This window comes from Cygnus olor, chromosome 3 (genome assembly GCF_009769625.2).
Source record: "Cygnus olor isolate bCygOlo1 chromosome 3, bCygOlo1.pri.v2, whole genome shotgun sequence".
In the NCBI taxonomy this organism is placed as follows: Eukaryota; Metazoa; Chordata; class Aves; order Anseriformes; family Anatidae; genus Cygnus; species Cygnus olor.
Genome location: NC_049171.1, coordinates 3,677,885 through 3,701,546, shown reverse-complemented (window position 1 = coordinate 3,701,546; position 23,662 = coordinate 3,677,885). Strand labels below are relative to the sequence as shown.

The following is a 23,662-nucleotide window of genomic DNA, read 5'->3' as shown; positions in this document are numbered from 1 at the left end:
TAGCACAAAAACATTCATGTTAAGAATTAGTGTGGACATGACTAGAAACTAAAACACCAGAAGCATTTTCATTAGTGAACAGTGTCTAAATGCTTCTCTCTGTGCAGCACCAAAAAGACTGCTCCTCTGGTCTACCTGGAGGTTTTCTGTTCATTTTTGCACCATCATCATCAAAAACAAAATCCACAGGAGCTCTTGTTAGGGAGGAAGCTGCTAATGCTGTAGCCACAGTAATTGGAGTCACATATATCAGACAGGTCAGTGTGGCATCGACCTTCACCTGCATATGTGTGGTTATTTTCGTGGGTAATAGACAAGCCTGTTGTGTCTGCCATGTCCAAAACCTCATTATAACCTGCTGAGGTGTAGCTAATACAGTCAGTGGAGCCTGGACAGTGATTCAGCTGACCTGTCTGTGTCTGCACTCTCAGATTAAATAGTGTCAGGACATGAGCACTGAAACCTGATCATCCGTAATATTAAATTATTGGAACAGCCCTGACAGTTTTGACCTCTGCTAGCTCTCTGCCAAAAATTCCTGGGCTGTTTCAGTGATAGGTCCAGGCTAGGAACTGTTCCAGCAGGCAGTCTGATGTGGTAACCTTGTTTTGGCAGCTAAGGAAGGTGCGTGATACTATGGCCACACCACACCATAGGATCTCAGGACCTAGAAAAAGGCTCTGTTTATATGTATAGAAGTACGGTTTTCCAATCTGTATGTGCAACTAATTATACTGATGGTATTCTTTATTTTTATATATATATATATTTTTCTACCAGTTGCAAATGGGGCTTTAACAAGCTGCTCCAGCAGCCACCTCCCTTCCTCCTACCCGTAGCTCAGCTGTCTGCAACACCTCTTCGTCTTGCTGCTAGAAATATTTCCTGTGCTTAATTTGGGATTAATTGACTATTACACAAATTGGCATCCTGATTAAATTATGTAGTTGCGCACTCTCTCTGTGCCTGTCTCTGCCTGGGTGCCACTGTCACAAAAGAAAAAAATCACAGTGATGAGGTGCTTGTTAGAGGCATCTAAATCCCGTGCTGGAAGTCAAGTGTCTCAGGTCTGTGCCTCCCTTCTTTGGCACTGTGAAGGATCATTACCAATCTAACAGACAACAAATCCATGGAGTTAGAAAAGCTGCCTTGAAGTATAATTCTTCAAGGAACAAAGAAAACAAGCCACATGAAGGACTCCCTTAGAATAAGTAGCTACTCACTTCACTTTACCTGGTTACTTCATTTCTAGTCCCCTGGAAAGCAGCTTACATCTCCTGAGGTCAATGTCAGAGGCAAACCGTGGTTATGCAACCCATGACGTGATCAGGTACATAATCAATTTCCAATGAACAAATCAGTGCATTGCATAACATACACAGGGGCTGGATGGAGCATTTGCTTTCCCCTCTCCAGTGGGCTGTATCTGCTGGGGACAGGAAAAGAAAGGGGAACACCTGCCTGGGGACCAAGATCTCCGTCCTTGTGCCTTCATCACCAAAATGTCTGCTTCTCAATTGCTGTCTTAAGATCTTTCTGTGCAAAGTGGTAGCCCAGGTGAAGCAGAGAGGGAATTTTACCACTGCTGCTGGTTGCATTATACCTCTACGTGCCCACGTGGTGATGGCTGTGGTTGGGGGACAAACAGTGAGTGCTGACTTGGGGAGGATTTTCTGGCACTGCAGCTAGTTTCAGTCACTTTCTTGCTTCAACTGTACTCTTTGTGGGTTGAAAATAGCTCAGTATAGGACTATGCTATTTCTTAGAAACCGGGAAAAGGACCCTAACCATTTCCTTGATATCTGCTCTCTCTGTCCCCTACATATCTCCTGGAGATAGGGATAGACCATCATCTATCAGCCTCTGGGAGTGCTGTGGAAATCAGCTCTCTGCCTCCCTCCTTCCTTCATCTCCCCATCCACGCTTGCTGCTTCCCCACCATGCTGCCCCCTCTTTTTCTCCCTGCTCCTGCTTCCTCCCACGGGCCAAACCAACCTGATTTTCATTAGCTGAAGTTAACAAAACACTCGAGGCCGTTTGCAGGGACTCAGCCCCATCACCACGGTGGCTAAGAGGGTCACTTCCAGTCATGTCAATGTCTCTGCAGAGCCACCCACGGCCATCAGCTCCTGCTCCCCTGAGCATGACTTTGCTGAGAAACCAAGCCTTCAGCAGCACCTTAACCCCCTGCCTAGGACAGGATTCCTCCTGGGTAATGAGCCCAGACGCCAGCAGGCGATGGATGACCTTTGGAAGGCCAGGGTTTGCTAGCAGCAGGCAGGGCTGCATTGCTCAAAAGCCCCCCGTGCAGTTTGCACACCCACGTCTTTGCTGGGGGTGTAAGGCATGGTTTCACCCACCCCCATCTCTGGCCCTTCAGAGGGGCACTGCACACAGCTTCGTGGGCGTTGGTACAAAGAACATGCGTAGGTGTTTGGCTTTGGTATGGGATTACAGGAAAATAAAAAGAAAAAAAGCATGTCTTACAGAAAAAAAATACAACACCTCCTCACGGGCAAGCCCCACGGATCACTGCTCCTCAGGTGGGACCTGCAAGGAAAAGTCCTCTGAGCTGCCTTTGCTCTTGCTCAGATCTGGATCTACTGTGTGCATCATCTTTCCTCCTATTTACCTTAATGCTCCACTGACGATGGCTCTGATGTCTTCTGTTCCCCACCCAGCACGCTGGGAAAGGTGGTAAGGAGGTATCTGAATTCTGCTTTCCTTCACACGTCAGTGAAGTCCATGGACATCTCCATCCCGCTGGCTGAACGAAGGCTGCTAGCTCTCTGCTCCTGAGCTGGTAATTCTGAATTTGTTTTCTGAATAGCGGAGAAAAATGCACACATTTAGGCACCGGCCTCTTTCAGGTGAGTATTAGGATGCAACAAACAGCACCTGAGAAAATAATAAATACAAAGCTTCTTAAATCAAAAATAATTGCTTTGTCATTTTGGCTGGTCATTGTGAAAATCCACAGAAAACAAGGCAGGTATTTCTGAGCAGCTAGAGCTGCAAAATCGTCACAAATATATAAATTCAGCTGAATGCAGCCTCCCTATGACCAGTGGTGGTTGGGTGAATGTTATGTTGAATGCTTTGGTCTGTGGCTATTCCAAATAACTCATCATGGGAACAGGAGTCCTTGTGAATATGCCCCTTATCAAATGGACAGAGGGACTTGGAAATCTTCGGGCACTGTGAGCAGGGAACAAACAAAAACATACAGGGAGGGATTGTTTGGAACATCCTCATCCCCAGAGCTGAATGTGGCATCCAGTTCTTCCCCTTCACAGCTCGGCTTACTGCAAAGTAGGGGACTTAAAGCTGTACTTTATTTGGCCTTTTAAGGGAAAACGAGAGACCCAAAGTTTGGGATTTGGATCTTGATAGACTTCTCCATCACTTCTCCAGCAGTACTCAGATGCTGAGAAAAGAGGCTTTAGAAGCTGTTAGTGACACTGTTCCCAGGAGCTGGCCTCCCTCCAAAATCAGGAGGATCTTTGTCCTTGAAAAGGTCCAGCAGAACAAAAATGACCAGACCTTGGCCACTAACAGGGAGATTTGACCCTGCCCTCAACTCAAACGTGTGTCTTCAGTCAACAGAGTGGAGGGAAATGAAAATGAAAGAGGAAAATGAAAATGAAGCTTCCAGTGCAGTCATGGGGTTGTGATGGAATTGAGCATAGACCCGTGACACAAGAGTAGCACAGATACTTATACAGATGGAAAAAATCTTTGCTGCCTGACAATATATTTCAAGTCTCTATACTATCATTTTCATAGACACAGAAAATCCAGAGCTGAACCCAATCTAGTATTGGGAGCAGGGGTCCCAAGTCAGGAAAGTTGGACTTGTGCTCACAGGTTTCATGTACAACTCCGGACAAGCTCATTGCACATCAATATTTAGAGCAAACTGTTTTGTAATAGCAGACCTCAGTAGGAATGATTTTCTGAGAACTGGATTTGCATTGGAAAATGAAGATATAACCTGAAACATCATTTGGTACAAGGGTTTATATTTTTATAAAATATTTGTTAGCTTTTTCGCCTCATACTTTCTCATCAGATATCACCTCAAAGATTTCCTTGTTCATGCAAGCCAGAGAGTTTTAGCTAGAAAAATTCAAAGACCCTTAATATTATGAAATAATTAGGTTTTTAAGTAACCTATAGTTCATTCCCTTGCATGGGAGACCTCAAGTTCTACTGCCTGATAAACCATCCCCTTGATTAAACCTCATCACCAACGAGCTCTTGCCTAAATAGTCACTCAGATCACATTTGTGTTTGTTTTTGTTTTAAACAAGACTTGAAAAAGTCTTAAAAGTTCAGCCCATTGAAGAATGAGAATAATCTGTAAATGTCATCATTTGTTTGAAATGTAAAAACTGTTCTGCAGTGAAAAACTGTCTGCAGTTAAAATATATTTTTTACCAGAAGTATACCAGAGTAATTCATCCTAGCAGCTACAATTTATTCAAGTGTGCTAACACTCCCAGCAAAAGCATCTAGCAACCTGTACTGTATCAGTTTGACTTGTAGAAGATCTGCACAAGGAGATACCTGAGTTTCTTTTCATTCAGAAGAGCCAAAAGGACAGAAAATCACATTACAGACAGATTGGTGGCATAAATATCCCTCCTGGTTCAGCAGAGATGACAGCTGAGTGAAAGCAGCCAGCATGTACGGGTTTTAGCATGTACAGTGTTCAGCTCTGCCACTCTCCCCATGGCACGGCTGTATGCAGACCATCCACAGCTAGGTGCCATCTCTGCTGCCTTTGGGTGTTTTCCTTGCTCATTTGTTCTTGGAAGAGCCAGGGACATAAAACAGCAGTGAGGTAGCGACATCTGGAGGACAGCCACCAAAGAATTCTCACCCAACCCATTGGTGACACACCGATAGCTTTGGGACATGGAGCAGGGGGCCTTTAGGTCTCGGTTCATCAGAAAAATGAGGATGGGAGTCACAGGAGGGTGCACGCTCTAGGTTTTTGGAACAGGGATAGGAACAGTGGAGACACTCTGAAGGAGGTTGCCATCCTTCTTTCATCTGATTCTTCTGTTTTCTGCCTGCGGATGAGATTCCCCAGCAATGTCAGGCTTGGTGCAGCCCCAGGGCTCTCTAGAGCTGTGATGCCCAGCTGTGGGGTGGTCTGAGCTTAAGGACTTCCTATGTTCCCTTCTGCTTCCATCCCCCAAGTCACCAAACAGTGTTTGCACAGCCCCAAAGCCTTCTCTGTCTCTCACATTGTCCCCCCCAAAAAAATAGATTGGGGGTTCACAAGAGGTTGGGAGGGGACACAACCAGGTAGAGGACTTAAACTAACCAAAGAAGCTTTCCATGCCAGATAACGTCATGCTCAGCAATAAAATGGGACAAGAAGAGGCTTAGGGGTTAGCCATCTTTTGCTCAGGAACTAGCTGGGCATCAGTCTACAGTGATGAGTGATTGTCTTGCTTCATTCCATTGTCTTTCTCTCTTCTTCCACTCTTTCTTCAATTATTAAACATTTTTTATCTCAATCCATATTTTTTCTTGCTTTTACTCTTTCTTTCCTCTTCCTCCATCTCTTTGAGGGCGGTAGGGAAGTGAGTGAATGGCTGTGCAGTGCTGCACTGCCTACCAGGGCTAACTTGTAATGCCTTTTTGGGACACCCCACCTGCCAGATTGCCTTGGCTGACCTTCCTTCCTGACTAAAGGGCATTTTGGTGCCTACATGAACTTTTGAAGATGCTAGTCCAGTATTATGTTCTGTCCAAAACACCAGGAATATTCCTGAGTTCATTAGGGGTGTGAGCTCAAGACTACTTTGTTAGGTGAATCCGACACTTGTGCTGTTCTCGGGGACTTTGGGGTCAATGTTCTCCTCTGTGTGCAGGACACACAATTGTCAGACTTTGCTTTCTGCTAAATGCCTGATCCTGGAACAGGCAGAGCAGCCTGGACCTGCTGCGGATGCTGGGGAAATTAGTGTTTTCTGTTTCTCTCTACCCTTCGTTGTCTGTCTCAGTGCTCCTTTGTCTCTTTTCATTATGTTCCCTGTTTATGCCTTTAAAAGTTCACTTTTAAAGAGCCATTAAAAGAGTTCAACTGCTTTTAATGAATTATAACTATGGGCATGCCTTCCAACAGCTTCAAGTCTTCTTTTTTTTTTTTTCCAGCCCCCTATCCCCTCTGTCCTTCTCATCAAAAAGTGCATGGGGGACCAGGCAGGGAGCAGGCAGAGATTTGCCCTTCCTGATGACTAGTCCTGATAGCTGGGTTTCGGTTCCTCACAGCCAAATGTTTCAACAGAATCAACAGAAAGATGCAATCATCAGAAAAACACAGTGGGGCAAGTCCAGTGACAGCCACCAATGTGGTGGGGGACTTGGACACCTGACATACGGGGAGAAACAGAGAGTTGGGTTTGTCCAGCCTGAAGAAGAGTAGGTAAAGGGACGTTAACCACCTACTAGGAGGGTATAGGGGAGATAGACCCAGGCTTTTCTCAGAGTGCACACTGACAAGACAGGAGGCAAAAAATAAAAAATTGCAGCCACAAGACAGATTCCCATAGGGTGCCAAGACCGCAAATGCCAGTGCTGCAATGTTAACTTGTCCTGCTAAGGAGACTTAGGAGACTCAGGAGACTGCAGGCTGGGCTTGGGGGTGTTCAAGGAACGGTTGGACGTGGTGCTCAGGGACATGGTTTAGTGGGTGACATTGGTGGTAGGGTGACGGTTGGACCAGGTGATCTTGGAGGCCTTTGCCTCCAACCTTAATGATTCTGTGATTCTATGATTTTTTTTTTTCTAAATGCCCTCATCTGGAGGCAGATGCACTTGTCTTTGTGTAGGGATTTCAGGGCCAGGAGAATCAGTGCCAAGGCATGGCACCACGGCTGGGATGTCCAACAGATATAGGGCGAGGGAAGGATAAAGCTACCCAGATACTTCCCAACACCTAGGCAGCAAGGACAGACCTCTGCCAGGGCTCATTTGCTGCCCTCCACCAGGGCTGTGGGATATGGAGCAGGAGAGCAAAAGAAGCTGTCTGTGGAATGCCCATCCCACAGCACTACCCCACTGCGGTGGGGCAGGCTGACCCCGGTGTGATTTGAACACACAGCCTTCTGATCTGGAGTCAGACGCGCTACCATTGCGCCACGAGGTCAGGGATGAGAGATGTCCTCCTCAAACCTCATTCCATGCCTCTGATTTTATGGCCAAAGAATGCTCCTTTAGGGAAAGGGATTTTGGATCCATCTGACGACGGAGTGGGAGCATCATTGCCAGCTACTCTATTAAGCCTGGAAGGAGGGCTTTAAATGAGGAAGAAGATGAAAATATGACAAGACCACTGCCCAGAACAGCTCCTCTCCTAGGAGAGACATGGTGTCTCCTGCAGAGCCAGTGGGATGGCTCTGCCACTGCCCTGACATAGGCTGTCCCAGACCAACTGATCAGCAGGGCAGGACCTTGTAACACCAAAATCTCTTCTGGCATACATCGGACAGGGTGGATGGTGGCATTAAAGCCAGGAGACCCTGGACTCAGTCCACCCCCCGGCTCCTGGGAGCTCAGTGCGCAGCCACAAGGCTTAAAGCCCTCACTTTGATTGTGCAAATTCTGTGATTGTGCAAATTCTGTGATTGTGCAAATTCTTTGATTGTACAAATGTCCTCCAGCATTTGAGATTTCTAGGAGACTGCAAGACCTATCAGAGAGGTAGGGGCAGCTTTCCGGAGGGATGCACGGGCACCCTGCCTGTGGTCACCTCGGGGAGGACACCGGCACCACCCCGACCACATTACGTGCCAGGGAGCCCCAGACCAACACCCTGACCTCGTGGCGCAAGGGCAGCGCGTCTGACTCCAGATCAGAAGGTTGTGTGTTCGAATCACATCGGGGTCAGCCCTGGGCAATGCTCCTCACCCTCTCTATTGCCTCCGCTTTTAGGGACGCCTGCTCGTCCCAGGGGGGACGTCTCCCCTAACTCCTGGGCAACCCAGGAGCTGTGCTGGCCTGGCAGAGCAACGTGGGGTGGTACCGGCAGGGCCGGGCAGGTCTGAGGGGCTGAGGGTGATGTCCCCAAGGAGGATCATAGCCTCGGGGAGAAGTGGCTGGCTGCAGGGTTAAAACCCAGTGCTTCCTCCTCACCAGGATTAAGGGGGGAGGATGTGGGGAGCTCTAGGCTGCTCAGCTTTACCTCAGAGAGTCCATGAACAGTGTGGGGTCCCAAAAGCCATGTCCACATGCAGCAAGGGCGTGAAGACAGCTATGAAGAGTCGCCATGGATTTCCCAAGGGCAGACTCATCCTGGCCAATGCGGCAGGTTTCTTTGAGAGGAGACTTCTGCAGCAGGCAAGAGGGGACAGGGGAACCTCGGTTCTCCTCAACTGGATTTCACCTCTCACAGGATGGCCCCAGCCCAGTGCTGCACCATGACGCAGCGGCACAGCCTTGAAGCAGAACCATGAGGTGGGGTCGGATGGGGCCACAGGCAGTGCCTGGAGGCCCAGTGGATGTTCCTCCCTGCTTGGGATGCTGCTGAAGGGGCTTTTACACCATGAGGGACACGGGCGGCCCAGTGGGGGCACAGGGCTGGTGAAGGGCTGGAGCCAGTGGCGCAATGGACAACGCGCCTGACTACGGATCAGGAGACTGCAGGTTCGACTCCTGCCTGGCTCGGCACTTTTACTCTGCTCGTGGTGCCCCAACTCCCTCCATGAGGGTCTTCCTCCTGCTGCCTCTTGTTCAGCCTCGTGGGCTTGTTCTCTGCAGGGTATTGTTAATCCCTGTGATAGGGGCTTCAAAAAGCATTTGTTAGGGGAAAAGTTCAAAGAGGTGCAGAAAAATAGGGGAAAGCACAAAGCTAGACTTGCTCCCTGTTGTCTGTGCCTTGTACTTGCTTGGACTGAGGAGGCCAGTCTTGGACACAACGCCCTGAAATTGGTCTGTGAAGTGCTAGAAGGGATCAATAACACCTCATCTTGAGCTGGGGGCACTGCTTTTAACTGCCAGCCCAGCATGGAGTTGCCCTTCAGACGTGAAGGGACACACTGATGGCTCCTGTTCAAGTGGTTGTTCTCCAGGACCCTGTATGTCACCCAGCCTGCAATACTGCATGGCATTATCCCATCCCAGGTGCAGGACATCTCATTTGCCTTTACTGAACTCCTTCTCCCTGTCCAGGTCACTCTGAATGACAGTCGTTCCTGTTGGTGTCAGTCATGAGCTCATCCCACCCCGTTTCTGTGTCAGTGAAGATGTTCAACAGCATCAGTGTCAGCACTGATCCCTGAGGAGCAGTAGGAGCCATTAGCCACCTTGTGCACTTCCAGTCCCTGACCATAACCCCTCAAACACAATGTCCCAGCCTTTTTTCCAAGCACTCCTTGCCCACAGTTACTCGTTAGCCTTCAGCTAGCTTTCGCTCAGTGATGCTCAGTGGGAGAGCAGATCTTATGAGGAAAACAGGCCCTCAGAGATCTCAGCGGAAATTCTGCCATCCCACAGTCCCAGGAACTCACTTTTCCAGGCCTAAAGTTCCCCAAGGAGTGATGGCTCTTGAAGCACATGGCACACTCGCAGCTTTGACACGATAAGTTACAAGATGATGCTCCCATGGTACCAATGCCAGAGAGATGGGCAAAAGGCCTGAAGGAGGAAGGACCTCAGGAGGAGACCTGCCCCATTGCACCTCCAGGACAGCCAGGCCCTTTCAGGGTGAGCCAGGCAGGAGTCGAACCTGCAGTCTCCTGATCCGTAGTCAGGAGCGTTGTCCATTGCACCACTGGCCCTTGCCCCCAGCCCAAATTGTGCCCCCACTATGTTTTCTGCACCATCTGCGTGTGTTGGTGGATGGAGGTAACTTGGGGCACTGCTCCTTACAGCCCAGACCAGCATGGAGTTGGCCTTCAGAGGTGGAAGGACACACTGATGGTTCCTGTCCAAGTGGTTGTTCTCCAGGACCCTGTATGTCCGGGGATTTCGGACAGTCACCCAGCCTGTGGTATGCATGGCACTATCCCATCCCAGTCCCTGACCATACCCCCTCAAGCACCACATCCCAGCCTGTTTTCCAAGCACCCCTTGCCCAGTTACTCATCAGCCTTCAGCTAGCTTTCACTCAGTGGTGCTCAGTAGGGGCTGACTGGCTCTCCCTGAGCCCTGTTCCATCCCCAGCCCCCTTCAGAGCCCCTGCAAGGATGGGGGTCCCAGGACCCCAGCAGGACCAGGGCCAGTGGCGCAATGGACAACGCGCCTGACTACGGATCAGGAGATTGCAGGTTCGACTCCTGCCTGGCTCGGCATTTTCCTTTTCTCCATATCCTGGCCGTGATGATGGTGACAGGCACTGCTTTCTCCTTTGTGGTCTGCCTTCTCCTGGCTTTTCGCTCTTTTCTCTGGGCCACAAGAACAAGGGTAGAAAATGCAATGAAAATAAAAGGTTCATGGGTTGAGATAAGGACAGGGAGATCACTCATCCATTACCATCCCAGGCAAAACAGATTCAGCATAAGGGAGATTAATGTAATTTAGTACCTATTGCTAACAGACTGGAGTGGTGAGAACTAAAAGCAAATGAATTGGCCATCTGTAAGATCTCACTACCCATGGCTAGGAGGCAGGAGGCTCCAAGGCAGGAGGAAGAGGAGGACAGACCATGCTGCTTTGGGCTCAGCTAGGAATCACAGCTCTGCTGAGCCCTGGGATGCTCCAAGCGCTTCATTGACTGGCAATCACAGACGGACCTCCCATGGGGCAGCAGGGATGTCCCCTCTGACCCACCAGAGCAGCTGAGGAGCTGGGGCCACCATCTTCCCTTGCTGCCTGGCCTCCCAGGGGGAGGATTCAGCACAGACACCATGGCAGGATGGGAGCTGTCCTCACCCTCATAGGTGGGTAAGGCAAGGCTATCATGGGTGGAGATGGAAGGAGCTAGTCTTCCCCGTTCCCTCCAGCCACCAACAGGCAGTGCAGAAAACACGGTGGGGGCACAGTTTGGGCTGGGGACAAGGGCCAGTGGCGCAATGGACAACGCGCCTGACTACGGATCAGGAGACTGCAGGTTCGACTCCTGCCTGGCTCACCCTGAAAGGGCCTGGCTGTCCTGGAGGTGCAAGGGGGCAGCTCTCCTCCTGAGGTCCTTCCTCCTTCAGGCCTTTTGCCCATCTCTCTGGCATTGGTACCATGGGAGCATCATCTTGTAATTTACCGTGTCAAAGCTGCGAGTGTGCCACGTGCTTCAAGAGCCACCACTCCTCAGGGCACTTTAGGCCTGGAAAAGCAATTTACTGGTACTGTGGGATGGTAGGATTTCTGCTGAGATCTCTGAGGGTCTGTTTTCCTCATGAGCTCCACTCTCCCACTGAGCACTGCTGAGCAAAAGCTAGCTGAAGGCTAACGAGTAACTGTGGGCAAGGGGTGAGGGCTCTGATATGCTTGGGTCCTTGCATCCTGACCTGGTGGCACAAGGGCAGCACATTGGCACCCAGGTGAGGCTGGTGGCTGAGTCACACCAGGGTTGGACTTGGGGTGTCCCTGTGGGCAGGTGGCCTGCCCATGCTCCCTGCGGGCCCCATCTGTGCTGCAGGCAGGACTTGGCAAGGTGCTGACAAATGCAGCAAGATGGAGGTGAGATGGAAAGGCAGACAGGGCCTAGAGCATGTCATCTACCAGGTCAGAGTGCTGCATCAGTTCAGCCTGAAGGGGAAGAGTTAAGGAGGGATCTACATTTTGCTGTGGGATTTGTTGTGGCGTCCCTTGCACTAGGTTGGACCCAGCTCTTCTCCTTTTGGGATGCCCAGCTCTGCCATAAGGGCCTGCAGGGCAGGAGGCTGCTGCATTGCTTTTACCCTGCAGAGAAGAAGCCCACGAGGCTGGATGAGAGGCAGCGGGAGGAAGACCCCGATGGAAGGAGTGGGGGCACCACGAGCGGAGTAAAAGTGCCGAGCCAGGCAGGAGTCGAACCTGCAGTCTCCTGATCCGTAGTCAGGCGCGTTGTCCATTGCGCCACTGGCCCCGGCCTTTCACCAGCGCCATGCTCCCGCTGGGCCGCCCAGTGTCCCTCACGGTGTAAAACCCCCTCGGTGCCCGTCACCAGGCCCTTCAGCAGCTTTCCAAGGAGTGTCAGGCACGTAGGAACGTCTGCTGGGCCCCCAGGCACTGCCCATGACCCCGTCCGGCCGCCTCATGGTTCTGCTTCAAGGCTGTGCCGCTATGGGGCCATCCTGTGAGAGATGAGGATGAACCGAGCTTCCCCTGTCCCCTCTTGCCTGCTGCAGAAGTCTCCTCTCAAAGAAACCTGCCGCATTGGCCAGGATGGGTCTGCCCTTGGGAAATCCATGGCGACTCTTCATAGCTGTCTTCATGCCCTTGCTGCATGTGGACATGGCTTTTGGGACCCCACACTGTTCATGGACTCTCTGAGGTAAAGCTGAGCAGCCTAGAGCTCCCCACATCCTCCCCCTTAATCCTGGTGAAGAGGAGACACTGGGATAAAACCACCTCTCCCCACTGCCATGATCCTCCTTGGGGACATCGCCCTCAGCCCCTCAGACCTGCCCGGCCCTGCCGGTGCTGCCCCACGCTGCTCTGCCAGGCCAGCACAGCTCCTGGGTTGCCCAGGAGTTAGGGGAGACGTCCCCCCTGGGACGAGCAGGCGTCCCTAAAAGCGGAGGCAATAGAGAGGGTGAGGAGCATTGCCCAGGGCTGACCCCGATGTGATTCGAACACACAACCTTCTGATCTGGAGTCAGACGCGCTGCCCTTGCGCCACGAGGTCAGGGTGTTGGTCTGGGGCTCCCTGGCACGTAATGTGGTCGGGGTGGTGCCGGTGTCCTCCCCGAGGTGACCATGGGCAGAGTGGTCTGGTGGTGTGATGGACAACACCTGGCTGGGATCAGGAGACTGCAGGGCTGATTCTTGCCTATTTTGACCTAATATCGTGCCCATGGCCTTGCCATGGTGGAAATGGTGGGGATCAGGCTGCCCGGGTGTTCCTCTGGAAGTGTTGGGTAACCAAACTTGGGCTTTGCCTTGGCTCTGCCCCCCTCCCTTTTCTTTGTCATGTCTTCTGCCAACAATATGACCTTTTTATATCAGAAATCCATCAGGCATTTTTCTCAATTATAACAAGTATGACATCCTTTTTATATGTCCTTTTTCATCTGAACCTACTTGAGGACTGGATAGAGGCAGGGCAGCAGCACCAGCACCTCTGTCTTTCCCATTCCCATACCCTTTCTCTTTCAAAGTGTGCTGTTTCCTGTTCAACCCATCTGTGTTTTGCTCCACTTGTATCATTTCCCATCACTCTGCCTTCAGCCTAATGTCAAAAATTCTGACATCTTTGCAGTCAGTTCTTACTTGCCATGAGCTCATGTTAACAACCTTCGAATGAGAGCTCTGACACTGCTACTAGTATTTATTTTTCTTTCTAAAGAAAATAAACTCTTTGAGTGCAGTATTTATCACAGCTATTAAGAATGACTCATTTCAGTAAATCCTTGATGAATGAGGATAAAATAATGAGAGAAAGGTCATAAAAGCAAATAAAAATTAACCCCAAAGCTACTGGAATGTTATAAGTGATAGTTTAATAGACACATAAATTTTCTGCAATGGATATAGTTATCTAACTATGCTTAAAGCAGTTTGCTTGACTTGTATAGTCAATGAGTTTCTTGTCCATAGTCTGTATGTACTGTGTATAAATGCAGTAGATAAATAATATTAATTAGGAGGAAAAGAGTGCTGCTGAATTTTATCAGATTTCTATTAACGGATAATTGTGGGGTAACAAATCCCAGTATTCTCACCTGGGCTAATCCTAGAATCATTAGGGTTGGAAAAGACCTCCAAGATCTAGTCCAAATGGTAGGGTGCAAGTCTATACGGAAATGCTCTTATATGAAAAAAATAAATCTGAGCAAAACACTGTCCGAAACCCTTCCTATACAAGTTTTTGAAAATGATCTTAATTTTTAAATGAAGTAATTGGCATCATGTGGTGACCATTTTCCAACTGTAAAAAGTATAATTGATTGGCAAGGCACGAAGTGCTAGGGGAACATCTGCTGGGGTGGGATTCTGCCTTAGACATCTGAATGTGCCTGCAAGAAAGGTGCCTACCTGTGCACTGAGCAGCAGAGCTCCCATTATTACTGTAGTTACATGGTTTTATGTAATTATATGCTATATAAAGTTATATAAAGCTATAACAAGTTAAGATTATAGTTGTATATTTGTCCTGAACGTGGGGCACTCACTCCATCAAGCTCGGTGTCTGAAACCAAACCTCTTCCCTGCTCTCCAGACCTATTAAAGATCATCAGATGTTTCCTCTAAATTAGCAATGCAAAAGACAGAGAAAGGAGGCGGGCAGCTCCCTGTCAGCCTGAGCAAGCCCTGCCCCACAAGACCTTTTCTATCTCTTCCCACTCAAGCCTCCCACAAGAGGGAGCCATGAGCTAGCTCATGGCTCCACCAGCCGCAGAGCCAGGCAAGAGATGCTTTTTGCTCAGTGAAGGAGCATCCTTCCCCAGGCCAGGCTGGAAATTCAGCTTATTCATCATTTACCAAAATTAATTTAATATAAATATAATATTTATTATATATTATAATATATTATATCATAATATTATATAATATATAATATATAATATATAATATATATATTATATTATAATATTTATTATATATATATATTTATTTTATATATATATATAAAAAGAGGATTTTGAATGTTAGATCATTAGAAAAGCACTCCTCTTCTAGCAGGTGATTAACATGCTTGAGGTATTGTATCTCTCCTTCATTTCCCATGGGAAAAAAATAAAAAAAAATAAAATAAAATAAAAAATAAAAATAAAATAAAATAAAATAAAATAAAATAAAATAAAATAAATAAAATAAAATAAAAAATAAAATAAAATAAAATAAAATAATAAAATAAAGGTGAACATTTCCAGTCCTTAATTAAGCAGAACAGGGACGTTTTTTGCAATTTTAAAAATAAGTTTACAAAATCAGAAGTCTAGATTCCTGCTCCAGCCTGATGAAGTGCAATGTTGGATCTTGTTTGAGAGCTGAGACGTTCCCCTTGGCTTCAGCTGGAATCCGAGACAGCTGATGTTTCCCCATCAGTGCCTTGTTTCTTCCATTTCTCTGCAGTGCTGCAAGGGACCCAGACAGACCTCCTGCCACGTGGCTGCTCGGGAGACCCAATGGCGCCTGCAAATCTGAAGTGAAAAGCTAAGACAGAAGCCAGAAAAGTGGAGAACAATGCACGTTAACCGAGGGGAAGGCTGCTATTGTTGACATCGAGGCCACTGGGTCAGAACAACATCCATAAATATCACGTGCAGGAACAGGCTCAAGTAGGTGGCACTGTTTTTGAAATAAAAATAAAATAAAATAAAATAAAATAAAATAAAATAAAATAAAATAAAATAAAATAAAATAAAATATTAAAATAAAAACAACACATCCTTTTTGTTTGTTGACAGAAAAGTGACAAAGCATTTCCTCAGGACTCCTTGGAGCAGTCAGTGGGCAAACACCTGTTTCTGGCTTATGGGCACCCCCAAAGCACTTGGTGCTGGGGAAGAGACCAGCACGAGCATGCTGGGTTGAACAGCTTCTGTAATAGCTACAGCATCCTGCAGTGCTGACCACTTCCAACACATCAAGATTTTGCTTTGTAAGTAGCAAAATTATGTTTTTAACAATACAGCAAGTTCCAGAAAATGAAGTCCTCGCAGTCAGAGCACAAACCAAGCCAGTTAATTGCAGGCTGCTCTAACACCTTGCTCTTGGCGAAAGGCTCTGGACTTGAGGAAACAAAGCCTGGGAGAACAGTGGTACACGCTGAGTCCACCCTGGGAAGGCTTTCTGCCATTTTCTGCATGATTTCACCTAAACGCATCACAAAACCAAAAAGGCTTTGTCCAGAAAGGCTGGTGCATTCTGACTGACACGTGTTTTCCATACGATGCACAACACTTCCAGGCTGAATGCAAGTGTAAACCCCTGAACCTTAACTAATCTGCAGCTTTCCTTACTGACCTGCTGCTCTACCTCTGAGGTGTAAGCTCTTCTCAGTTCTTCTACATTCTGCTGAAGTTCAGGTGCTTGCTCTGAGTGAAATAAGAGTGGAGATGGAAATGCCCTGTGATGTGTGCTGGCTTGACCTGGATGGGTTAACTCACCACCTGGGTGTTTTCCAAGGTGCCTGAGAGCAAAACGAGCAAACGCAGGATCCAGGAGACGTGGTTATCTGTCAAGATCTGCACTTTCTTGTGCATTTCACCTTTCTTCACACCTTCTGATTGCTCTGCTCTTCTTTATTTTCCAGCATTTCCAAGATAAACCAGGTAGGGTGCAAGTCAACCACTCCTGTCGTTTCAAGGAAAGGGTCCAAGATGTCCTGAATGAGTTAGGAGCCTACGAGAATATTAAATAGTGCTTACTCAACTATATGTAGGTGTTTACATCTCAGTGTCTGAATCTGTCGGGCATTTGGCCACACAAATCTTAGGTGGTATGAATGGCATCCAGTTGCCCCATAGTCATATGTAGACTGTCACAGAGGTTCTGTATCTTAGGTGGTATTCCCATGAGAAGTCTTGGAAACCCTAGAGCAGCCCAAAGGAGTTAGGCCTGTGCATACGGGCAAGGGAATTGAGTCCAGATTGTCAAGCCAACTAATATTTTCAGAAAGAAAATTAGTTATTTAGTTGGTTCAAATTTTAATTCCAGGGTAGGCTAATTCCATACAAAATTAGTTATTGATGAACGGAGACTGCAAGCACTGCAGCAGCACCTTGAGCCCTCTGCTATAGCCAATATCATAATTAATCTCCTGTCATTCCTGGGTGCCTCCTCTCCCACCAAAATGATGACAGGCTTTCTCCAGGCAGTCCATTCCCAGCCACCTTGATGTTTGAGGTTAACAAGTAATGAAGCTCTCTGGGCAGGTCGATATTGAGAAGCAGCCTTCCCAGTGGCTTGGTAAGGAGGTGTAGCTACCTCTCGGCTTGCTTTTGTGCCCCTCTGCCATTGTTCAGGTTTAGCAGCGTGCAGCGGTCAAGCTGTACTCATGGCTCTGTGGCCCGCCTTCCACACTCACCACTGCCAAGGTCCCCGGACAGCCAGCTCTGTTCCCACAGCCCTATAAAGCAGGAGTGCTCCTTCCTCCCCTGCTCCACATTTCTGTGCTGTGGTCCTGTCTCCTTATGCTGGGACCTCCTACCATGAAGCTCTTCTCCTGCCTAGTGGTTGTTCTCCTCTTCCTCTTCCAGGCTGCTCCAGGTAAGGGGAAGAACCTTGTGGGGTCTGCATTTACAAGGTCAGAGTCTTGTTGCTACTCCTTTTAGGGACGTTCCCTATTAGTCCTGGAACTCAAGTGGAAGATGAAGCCAAAGTGACCAGATATCAAACCAGAACTTTCTGACGGAAGGCCCTGCTTAAACCACAACAGGGTTGCTGGCTTCTCAAAACTCATTGAAGTTTCTTTATGGCCTTTGGTGGCACTGCTGGAAGAAGGCACCATGGAAATGATCTGCCTCTTCATAACCCAGGGTCACAAGTCCTCTCTTTCAAGTACTGTAGGAAAGGGGCAGAGGCATTCCCTTGTATTTCTCAGGTAGAACTACACCAGAGAAGTTTGTGTTGGCTCTGTGAATATGCTGGCTCCCCTTCCTCAGCCCTTCTGTTGCCCCAATTCATTTACTGACTGCTTTTAGCCTAACTTCTTCGTATTTAAGGAAATTCCCCGTTCTTGGGGTAAAGCTTTCAAAACAGGAAGGAACTGGGCAAATCTGCTGTCCCTTGTAACTGGACCAGATCCCAACACTTGGTTTTGTGTAAGGTATAGGTACATCTCAGGGCATACAAGCACCTTGCTGTCCCTTCCATGACCAACCTGCAGCACTGCAGTCCCAGAACTAAGGGGTATCCAAAGGCTGAGCTGTCCCTGCCCACTAAAAGGATAGGATATGATCAAGGTCAGGATATGATCAGAAACAACAGCTATCTTTTTCTCTGGTTGTACAAAGGCCTTCCTTGGAGTCTTGTGAGGTCCATGAGGCTTCTCAGAACTTTCGGAGAATCTGTCCTGTTTTTTTGGGGTATTTGTATCAGACCCCTATTAGGGGTTCAAGGGGTTTCAGGAGGAGGAAGACCATGGGAAATGGACTGATCCTGCAGCATAACTGGGAATGCTGTTCTTCCTGTAGGTCTCGGCTTGCCCAAAGATACCTTACGTTGTGTTCGCTACCACGGTTTCTGCTTCCAACCAAAAGCCTGCCCACCGCCATTTGCTGCATTCGGAACTTGCTCTGAACGTCAGAAAACCTGCTGCATAGGTACGTATGGAAACCCTGCCCAGGCAGGCAGCATTTGGAGAGGAGATTAGCTGGGGGCCTGCTGACTGCATCCACACTGCTGGGTTTAACAGGCCCCAGCTGACCTCTTCCTCATAAATTTGTCTAATCCCTTCTGGACTTGCTTATTTTGGAGCTCCTCGGTAGTCAATGAATATCATTATGTCTATACATGCTTTATATCCAGCTGTGCTGGTCTGACCTAAAGTTCATCCAGCATGCTGTATCTGACCATGGCCAGAAGTGGATGCTCCTCTACAGTTAGTTTGTGTGGCTGCAAAATGAGTATAATGAGCACCACAAGGGTGTAATTACACTTTCCCATACATTCTCCTGGCTTTCATGAATTTGCAGCTCAGGACTTTTAAATCTAGGCATCCTTGTGTTTTAAAAGTCCTTACTGGATTTTTTCTCTTAAGTTACAAATTTATTCTGTATGTTTTAAAACCTCTTCCCTTGTGATTTTATTCTGTACTGCAAATGGAAAAAATAGTCATTCTGCAGCCATCTCCTTCATAAGTTTACAATATTCCTCCTTCAGTTATTTCTTTTCTTAGTTGGTAGACCACAAATTTCTCTTCTTACAGAAGTGCTCTGATTAGCCCCATAGTCCTTTGTGTCTTTACATTTGAAGACATAGGAACCAGAACTTCATGATAATTTCCATGTATGAATGTGCCAGTGGTTCAGATAGCGATGCAATTCTTTTCTGTTTTGACTTAAATCCTTTTCATTCCAGACGCTACATCAAACCTCCATACTTGTCAAGAAGAAGGGGGCCACTGCGTACCTCCGAAAATCAAATGTCTGCAAGGGCAGCTTGGACTTTGCCCTCGCAAAGGATGGAAGTGCTGCAAAGAAGTGCAATAAAGACTTCACAGAACTGCAGAAAACCACAGAAATGCATGGACAAGAAAACAAACAAGCTTTCTTCCTGGTGTTGTAGAGAAGCTGTCTGGCTTTCTCAACATATGAAGTATATAATTACTTACAGCCAATATGTTTTTAAAATCTATATAACGAAGGCAATAAATATTAAACAAGGAGTGTAACAGTCACATAAATGCTCAGAAAGAGGCAGAATGTCTCTGCCTTACACCCACGCAGAGAAATCCACAGAAGCATAGCCGTTACGCCCTTGGAAACCACATCCCCTCGTAATCTAGACTCGACCTCCCTCCCTCTTCTGTCCTGCCATGCAGCTTGCAGTGCAGCACTTGGGCTCCCTGCCTGCTTGAACTTCGCAGCCTTCTGGAAGGCGGCTGCCGTCGTTCTGCCTGCAAAGCCCCCAGCACGCTGAGGTTTCCTGAGGCTGCTGGTGCATGTCACAGCACCCAGGATGAGACCTTGCTGCTCAGTAGCTCCAGGGATCCTGGGCTAGGCGCTGTCTCTGGATCAGGCTGTGGTGGGAAGACCCAGCTCTGTTGTGGTTGGAAGCCTTTGGTTGGCGTCTTCCTCCAAAATGCACTCTTTGGTCTCATTCCTTGGATGTGGTTAGACAATTCTTGGGAAATACTGAATGTGCTCAGCTCTTCTCCATCCCTTTGTCAGGCAAGAGGGTTTCTGGGGAGCTTAGCACCTCTCAGGATGCAACCGATGTCTGCAGAGCAAAAAGCTCACAAGTTCTCAGTAATTAGAATCATTTGTGCAGAACTGTGCCAGCAGATGCAGTCTCAATTTAATTGGCCTTTTTTAGAGAGCTATTTTTCAGAAAATGGTATGGGATCATCCTATCTTTGCTCCAAAGCAAAGCCTCTTTGCATAACTCTGCATCAGGAATAAGACGACCATTTGTGACAATGACATCTTTTCCTTCTACTAAAGAAAGAGGTACAGTGACTTTTCTGTGACTGCCTCATACTAGCGTTGCTATTGCAATAACTACATTTTTTTGGCACTGTAGTTTGATTTAGGGGCCTAAACCTCTCTGCACAGGGTTTAATAGAAATGTATAATCTGTGTAACAAGGAAACGGTGTAAGTTTGTCTAAACAGACACAGAAATACCACACATACAGGCTTGGTAGAAGGGAACTGTGATTTTGTTGAATGCTGTCCTTTCTCTACCTAATATAGATGTGTTTCATGGGTTGCTTCAACTGGTGGGAATATTCCAAATCTGTTCCATACTGTTCATGTGGTACGCCCTTCCTGATTACCTGAGAGCTCAAGTATTTCTGGTTTATTGTCAATTAATAAAGATTTATTTATTTTTGCAGAAATGTTTGAGCAAACACTCTTGAAATTCATGCCCTGTGAATGCTTCTGAAACTCAGTCACAGCAATATTTCTTACAAGGAAGTACTGAAAAGAAACCTATGTATGCACTGCTTACAAATGTGGAAATTAATACAAAGTTCTTTGTTCTTATAAGTTTTTTTTTTCCTTTTTTTTTTCACTATGTATGCTTTATGCCTATACATGAAAACGCCTGCTTCTCTGCCAGAAAAATGCCACTTGATTGTGCTTGTGTATTGGTCCCAAATGTTAATATGACTGGTATTTCTTTCCTGCCAAAGCTCTCTGAAGACATAAACAGACAAGTAAGCAAGGAAGATGTAAATCAAGATAAATTTTAAGTCTCATGGGTGCATACAGATGCCAGTCTCCAAAGCTTAATCAGTCCGGTGAGCTGGACACAAGCCATATGCGTATATATGCTCTCCAAGAAATGTCCCACAGGTAATACGCCCTTATACGTAATAATAAATGGGAAATTTATGGCCTTTCTCAGCCCAAATCGGCCTCTCATTAGTATCTAGAGACCCATGGTGTCCTCCTAAAAACATGGTGTCCCATGTGTCCACCCTACAAACACCCTTCTTGCATTGGTGCCCAGAGAAAGCTTCCAGCTGGTGCAAGGGTTTAATCAATTTAAATTAAATCAGTTTAATTGATTTTCTGATTTAATTGTTTTCTTCAATGAATTCTTTGCACTCTTTTAATACCCCTAAGGGTGTTTTCTTCCAAGTCTATTGCTGGCAGCTCAAGATGTGTTTTACATACATATTCCCTGAGAGTGTGCCATGAATCAGGCAGATGTGTGTGTCTTACAGCTGGAAAGAGTGGAACCTTTCCCAAAGCCACAAATTTTTTAATCTAGCATGGATTAGTAATGGGGAAGAAAGATTTAGAAATTATTTATCATTTTTTTAAGCAGTTGGGCTTTGACGGTAGGCTGCCCTTTGTAATTTTGGCTAGACAAGAAGGAGAGCAATTAATACAACTACACAGAGGGGAAAAAAATCCCTCAAGAGAGGAAAAAAGCCACAAATATATAAGTATTATGTAGTAGACGTCAGAACAAGCTTATGTTCTGCCTGCACCAGTTGATATGAGTTATATTAGGAGCTTTAAATGTCAGCAGCTCTTCCTGGAGGAGTCTTGGAAGAACAAGCAAGAGCAAAAAGTATAGCTGCAGATGGCTCATCTGCTTCAGAAGTGGGCAGGAGGAGCCTATATTCTTTCATTTCACAAGAAACTGAGGTTTTTGAGGAAAGTGTGTCAATGAGTATGTCTGAGGCACTGAAGCTGCTGTCGCTGGCTCTCTGCCTCTCACCAGGCATCGTGCCATGGAGGAGTCAATGGAAGGAAACAGTGGCTTGCAGAGCTCCCTCTCTTTACCGTCCTCCTGATTTGCCTGGTCTTGCTTATCAGCATCACATCATTTTACAGGACTGAAAGCAATTAATCTTGAGTCACTCCACCATTTCCCTGCCTTTGTGGTGGCTGATGGACATGGGCAGAGCAAGATCTGCACACTGAAATCCAGCTGGCACAGATAGGAAAGCCAGACAGATTTGAGCACACAAACCTTTATCCAGACCCAAACCAAAAGCAGCATCTTCCAAAGCTCCATGCAGGCTGAGAAAACTCTTTGCTGACACATACTTGATGGTCTGTGGAAACCAGGCAGTTCTGTGAGCCAGGAACCTCCTCCCCACTGACTCAGGCAATCAGATAACCAATACAGCCATGAATTTTAGCTCGCAGGCCCACCTTTGGAAGGTGTTTTTTGCTTTTCCCCTAAGATTGGGAGATGGTGTGATGAAGTATTTCCTTTTTTTTATTTTTTATTTTTTATTTTTTTTCTCTTTTGGACCACAACCAATTGTTTGTACAAGTTTACACTTGTGCATGGTGGTTGCCTGGTTTTGCCTGCTTAGTTATGTCCCTCATCACACAACACACCAGCCACAAACACTGCCAACTTATTAGTTACTTATTAGAGTTACGTGACTTTTCTAAGGCAGGAGGATTAAAGCAATACTGAATCAATCAATAGTAGTGGCTCTGAGAGCCCTGCTGAGCTGTTTACAGGCCACGACACCAAACAGGAGAGCAGGTCCAGCAGCCTGGTGGGTCACCTGTTGGAAAGTCATCCTGAGGCTTTGGTTTGGGTTTGAAAAATGTTGCAGTTCTGCTTTCACTGGAGAAAAACAAATCCTACTAGAAGGACTTTGGGACATTAAGTTCCTTCTGCTTTGCTTCTCTGATACCTTTCTCATTTCCTCGACTTAGTTCCACTGCTGGAAGCATGCACATCTCAGCAGGTGACCCAGGGAGCATGGTGCAGGTGTACAGAGATAGGATGGGGGGCACCAAGGTCACCCCCTTGTCCCACCACCCTCTGGTTAGTAAGGACACAACTGAGACACAAGACAAGGTCCGCAAAAGCAGTGGGGGATGAGAGCACCCAGCTCTTCTCCTCCAGGGGAATCATCTGTCCTACAGGGACCCTGGCTTGTGGGGTGAGGTGTTGTTCTTTCCACATACATTATGGAGCATGGTGTGGAGGGAAATCCCACAGGTAGCTTGGGATTTGGGGCAGGGTATCCACACTGACACAGAATGGGTGTCCTAGGGACACAGTAAATGAGTCCAGAGGGATTCCTTGCACAGAAGAGGAGGGCACACTGTCAGCCCTGTGCATCTGGGGCATTATTGGTGAAGTTTCTGTGCCACGCTCCAATATTTTTCATATGTGATCTGGGGTGAGTACAAACCCCATCCGTTCTCCTTGTCACCCCGTGATTCTGACAGCACTGGGTTTAACCAAAGGCCAATCAGCACCAGAATATTGTTGGACTTTAAGGTGCTCTGCACTCACCTTCCTTTCTGGGGAGGGTGCTCTGGAGGGGTGGGGACTGATGAACATGTTTTGTGTCAGACAGGAGATGGAAAGGAAGATAGTGGGGAAATCATTTGCAAACCAAACTCAGATATACAAATAACCAGAGGACATAAGTACCCTTGGGCAGGCAGTTGTGCCCTGCTTCA

At 47.2% G+C, this 23,662-nt stretch overlaps 1 protein-coding gene and 8 non-coding genes across 9 annotated transcripts; 5 read left to right on the top strand and 4 right to left on the bottom strand.

Moving 5' to 3' along the window:
• Positions 1–7,093: 7,093 nt before the first annotated feature.
• TRNAW-CCA lies at positions 7,094–7,165 on the bottom strand. The gene has a single exon. It is a non-coding gene; the product is annotated as a tRNA-Trp (tRNA).
• Positions 7,166–7,833: 668 nt separating this feature from the next.
• Positions 7,834–7,905, top strand: TRNAW-CCA. Its single transcript has one exon. It is a non-coding gene; the product is annotated as a tRNA-Trp (tRNA).
• Positions 7,906–8,609: 704 nt separating this feature from the next.
• On the top strand, positions 8,610–8,682 carry TRNAR-ACG. The gene has a single exon. It is a non-coding gene; the product is annotated as a tRNA-Arg (tRNA).
• A 1,039-nt stretch (positions 8,683–9,721) lies between these two features.
• On the bottom strand, positions 9,722–9,794 carry TRNAR-ACG. The gene has a single exon. It is a non-coding gene; the product is annotated as a tRNA-Arg (tRNA).
• Positions 9,795–10,231: 437 nt separating this feature from the next.
• TRNAR-ACG lies at positions 10,232–10,304 on the top strand. The gene has a single exon. It is a non-coding gene; the product is annotated as a tRNA-Arg (tRNA).
• A 709-nt stretch (positions 10,305–11,013) lies between these two features.
• TRNAR-ACG lies at positions 11,014–11,086 on the top strand. Its single transcript has one exon. It is a non-coding gene; the product is annotated as a tRNA-Arg (tRNA).
• Positions 11,087–11,946: 860 nt separating this feature from the next.
• Positions 11,947–12,019, bottom strand: TRNAR-ACG. Its single transcript has one exon. It is a non-coding gene; the product is annotated as a tRNA-Arg (tRNA).
• Positions 12,020–12,709: 690 nt separating this feature from the next.
• Positions 12,710–12,781, bottom strand: TRNAW-CCA. Its single transcript has one exon. It is a non-coding gene; the product is annotated as a tRNA-Trp (tRNA).
• A 4,471-nt stretch (positions 12,782–17,252) lies between these two features.
• Positions 17,253–19,333, top strand: LOC121066880 (gallinacin-11-like). The gene is made up of 3 exons (XM_040550662.1): positions 17,253–17,310; positions 18,237–18,365; positions 19,123–19,333. Exons 1-3 carry the CDS (start codon positions 17,253–17,255, stop codon positions 19,251–19,253), a joined length of 318 nt encoding a protein of 105 aa, XP_040406596.1. The 3' UTR covers positions 19,254–19,333.
• Positions 19,334–23,662: the final 4,329 nt, after the last annotated feature.

Bases quoted from the DNA above. Each gene is read 5' to 3' on its own strand.
- LOC121066880 (XM_040550662.1), top strand. From the start codon at position 17,253: ATGAAGCTCTTCTCCTGCCTAGTGGTTGTTCTCCTCTTCCTCTTCCAG. The intron at 17,311-18,236 runs GTAAGGGGAAGA...TTCTTCCTGTAG, and splicing joins CCTCTTCCAGGCTGCTCCAG to GTCTCGGCTTGCCCAAAGAT. The intron at 18,366-19,122 runs GTACGTATGGAA...TTTTCATTCCAG, and splicing joins TCAGAAAACCTGCTGCATAG to ACGCTACATCAAACCTCCAT.